The sequence below is a fragment of the Panthera uncia genome, chromosome D1 (assembly GCF_023721935.1).
Source record: "Panthera uncia isolate 11264 chromosome D1, Puncia_PCG_1.0, whole genome shotgun sequence".
Lineage (NCBI taxonomy): Eukaryota > Metazoa > Chordata > Mammalia > Carnivora > Felidae > Panthera > Panthera uncia.
Window position 1 is genome coordinate 5,108,145 of NC_064808.1, and position 3,937 is coordinate 5,112,081.

Below are 3,937 nucleotides of genomic sequence, written 5' to 3' on the forward strand. Positions count from 1 at the left end.
ATAGCAACGTGCGAGATCGGCATTAGCGGTCAAAACCACCATGCCCACAATGCTGTGCGGGCATTAAGGTCCTCCTCCTCCTTCTCCTCCTCTTCCGGTTTAGCTGTCCGAGGCACCGCCTATGTGCTCTGCAGGCGGAATGTCTGTATCTGAGCCATTCAGGTCCTTCCCCTATCTTCAGATGGCGAGTTAAAAGGTGTTTTCCCTCATGTGACTCTCCTTGCTTTACTAGTTGGAGGGTAGAAGGGCCGAAACAACGCTGCTTTTTTGTTGGCTTCACCTGACGCGAGGACCCTTGACCTCTGACCCAGGATGGCGGCGCCCAAAGCCGTCGCTCTTGCTGTTGCCCTGAGGTGAACTGAGGCCGGGAGTCCCGCGTCATGTCGAAGCTGAACCGGGCCACTCGGGCTCTCAGGAAGCCCGAGGCTGGTGGCGTCATCCGGACCATCGTGCGGGCAGGCCAGGCCATGTCTGGGCCCCCTCTAGGCCCCATCCTGGGTCAGGTGCAGCGGTGGCTGGAACGCGGAGCGGCAGGCGCCGTGGGGTGGGAGCTAGTACCCGGGTGGAGGGTGCGGGGTCTGGAGCCAGGGAGGCCTCGGTGCAAAGCGCGGCTCTGCTACCTACACGCTTAATGTCTTTGCGTTCGTTACATGGGTCCTTCGAGGCTCATCTTCCCCCGTCCTTCCTCACCGGCTGTGGTGAGGATAGAGGGATGATGCATACAGATCATCTGGCGCGTAAAGTGTTAGTTGAATCTGGGCGGCCAAAAGAGGATGGAAACCGTAACGAAGTGAAGACGAGGAAAGGGACGGACAGAACCTCCTGGGTGGTAGGAAGCCGCCCCTTCCCACACTAACGCCGGTGCTCCCCTCCCAGAGAGGCGTTTCCATCAACCAGTTCTGCAAAGAGTTCAACGAGAAGACAAAGGACATCAAAGAAGGCATTCCTTTGCCCACCAAGATTTATGTGAAGGTGCACAGTTGGGACTCTGATCCTGTTTGGTTTTAAGTTTTTATTTTAATTCCAGTTAGCACACGGTGTTACGTTAGTTTCGGGTGGACAATACAGTGATTCGACAATTCCCCACATCACCCGGTGCTTCTCGTGGCAAGTGCCGGCCTTAATCCCCATCACCTCTTGATCCTGTTTGTTTTTCTTCCTCCTTATTCTCCCTAGTTCCTGGGGCTGGTCACTTGGGGTTGGTGCTCAGCTCCTAACTTTGGGCGAGTCTCTTGCTTTTACCGAGCCCCACCTTCCCCATTAACACAGCGGAGACCAGACCATATCTTTTCTGAGCCTATCCTACTATATTGCAGTTCCTTCCTTTGCCTCTCCATTCCACTGGGCTTTTTTTTTTTTTTTTTTTTAACATTTATTTATTTTTGAGAGACAGACAAAGCATGAGTGGGGTACGGGCAGAGAGAGGGAAACACAGAATCCGAAGCAGGCTCCAGGCTCCAGGCTCCGAGCTGTCAGCACAGAGCCTGACTTGGGGCTTGAACCCTTGAACTGTGACATCATGACCTGAGCTGAAGTCGGACCCTTAACAAACTAAGCTACCCAGGCGCCCCTCACTGGGGCTTTTAGAGTAGAGTTGGGCCTGGACTAAAAGTGACAAAGCTGTTTGCTACAGATATATTTTCCCTGTGGTTTTGTGGTCTCTTAGATGGGCACCATCAGGAGGTGAATCAAGGGAAGCGGGGGATAGAAGTTAGAAGTTCTCTGGGCCAGGGCAGTAGGGGTTAGGGGAGGCAGGAGACATATTCTCATATATGTCTTTTTCCATTAAGCCTGACAGGACATTTGAGATCAAGATCGGACAACCCACTGTTTCCTACTTCCTGAAAGCAGCTGCTGGGATTGAGAAGGGGGCCCGGCAGACAGGTAAGGGTCAGGGTGGGCTCCCGGGAGTCTGGGGGCTCTGGAAGGAAGCAGGGGCACCTGAAGGTCTACTTGTTTCTTCCTCCCAGGGAAGGAGGTGGCAGGCCTGGTGACCTTGAAGCACGTGTATGAGATTGCCCGAGTTAAAGCTCAGGACGACGCCTTCGCCCTGCAGGATGTGCCCCTGTCCTCTGTTGTTCGCTCCATCATTGGCTCTGCCCGTTCCCTGGGCATTCGTGTGGTGAAGGAGTGCGTGTCCTGGGAAGGTGCAATGGGAGGGGAGGGCTTGAAAAATTCTGGACTCTGGGGCGAAGCTGAGAGGGCCCATTACAGTGGGAGGGTCAGCTTCTGAGTCAAGGACCTTAGACTTCTTAGGAGTGGGGAGCCTTATTCATCTATCTGGAACATGAATATTAAATGTCTGTTACGTGTTAGATATCGTTCTGGACATTAAATACAGCTAGGAACGCGACAGCCATGCTTGGTCCTGCTCCTGAGTTCAGTTCAGAGCTGGAGGCAGATGCATAAATGGAACATTAGGCTGCTGAACAGTCACTGTTGACAAAAGTAACTACAGGTGTCTTGAGAACAGAGAGTAGAGCTCCTGATTTTGCCTGGAGTGTCAACGAGGACTTCATAGAGGAGGTGACATCTAAGCAGAGACTTGGAAAAAGAGGTCACGGATGGGGGAAAGATCCCCGTGAAGGACAGAAGGTGAAGAAGTGAAGCAAAGAAGTGCAGTGTGATCTGGTATACGATGCTAGAAGCAAAGTGGGGAATAGGAAGAGAGGTGAGGCAAATGGACCTGCTGGGAAGGCCGAAGGCTGTCTATAGCTGTCTCTAGTTCAGACTTGATCCAGAGGCCAGAGGGGGCCTCATCCTAGAGCTTGGGATGACCTCAGGAATTGTTTCTTTGAGTGAGACGTTGAATGGAAGGGCATCTGGCTCAGGCAACAGCAGGGTCAGTACTTGGTCCTTTATGGGCCTCTTGCTGGTTTGCATCCCATGCTGAGGCTGATGGTTGTTTCCTAAGAGAAGTGAGGTTAAGCATGGTACAGGGATGGACTTGACTTTTCTCAAATCTTTACTTTTACTAGGAGTACAGAGACGAGCCAATCTGACCCCTGCTTGCGGGGAGGCATGTGCGCACAGCCAGCTGACTTCTTTGTACATAGTGTTCATGGGCACAGAGGAAGGGGCAGTTGATCTGGACTGGGGGATAGCCGTGACCTCAAAGGACTAGTGGGGCTTTACAGAGGGAATAAAAGGCAGAGGTGGGGGTAGGAGTGGGGTGGCAAAGGTGTGGAGGCTGGGGAGTCCAGGAAGGGAGAAAGTGTGCTGAGATAGTGCCATGGGCCCTGGTAAGCTCCCCAAAGGTGACTGGCCACTCACTCACCATCTGTTTTTCTGCACCTGCAGCCTCAGTTCAGAAGAGTTGGCAGCTTTCCAGAAGGAGCGAGCCGCATTCCTGGCTGCCCAGAAAGAGGCAGATTTGGCAGCCCAGGCGGAAGCTGCCAAGAAGTGACCCCCGTCTCCTGCCCTCCAGGATTTTGAAGGGAACAGCTGGAACGGAGGCCAGTTGGAAAAGCTGTGCCAAAGGGGAGGCAGGGAGGTGACACCAATCTGATTGTTATTTCCCTGACTTTAAATTATATATTTTTTTATGTATGACAGTATCAAGGGCTCAAGCCTAAATAAACATCCTGTGTCACCCACTCTCAATTTCTGTCTTGGGACCCCAGGGGACAGGGACCAATGCTGACAGTCGCCAACATGGACAGACCTCATCTACCCTAAGGAAGGAGGGTCTTCCTACATGCCATGGAATCCGATGCTCAGCCAAGCAGAGCACCTTGCCCAGGTTTTGAATCGGTGGCAAAGGGAGGAGTTAGAGCTCCTGGCTTCCGATTCGAAATCTGTGTTTTCTCCTCCCCGGAGCCGGGAGAACAGGTGGGGGCCATGGAAGCCGAGACTTGGGTGTACGGACGCAGCAGAGGTATCTCGTGCCGCCGTCAGAAATCTCTCTTCTCTCCTTGGAGACTTCCCACCTCAACAG

The 3,937-nt window shown here is 53.1% G+C and overlaps 1 protein-coding gene across 2 annotated transcripts; it reads left to right on the top strand.

Annotated features, from left to right (window-relative positions):
* The first annotated feature begins 203 nt into the window (after window positions 1–203).
* MRPL11 (mitochondrial ribosomal protein L11) lies at window positions 204–3,596 on the top strand. 2 transcript variants are annotated; one of them, XM_049616187.1, is made up of 5 exons: window positions 204–503; window positions 877–972; window positions 1,791–1,884; window positions 1,971–2,147; window positions 3,301–3,596. In XM_049616187.1, the coding sequence occupies exons 1-5, from the start codon at window positions 381–383 to the stop codon at window positions 3,495–3,497; spliced, it is 687 nt and encodes a 228-aa protein (XP_049472144.1). In that variant the 5' UTR covers window positions 204–380; the 3' UTR covers window positions 3,498–3,596. The 2 variants fall into 2 exon arrangements, with proteins under 2 accessions (XP_049472144.1, XP_049472154.1); XM_049616197.1 differs by having other exon boundaries at window positions 215–503; window positions 1,971–2,130.
* The last annotated feature ends 341 nt before the right edge of the window (window positions 3,597–3,937 follow it).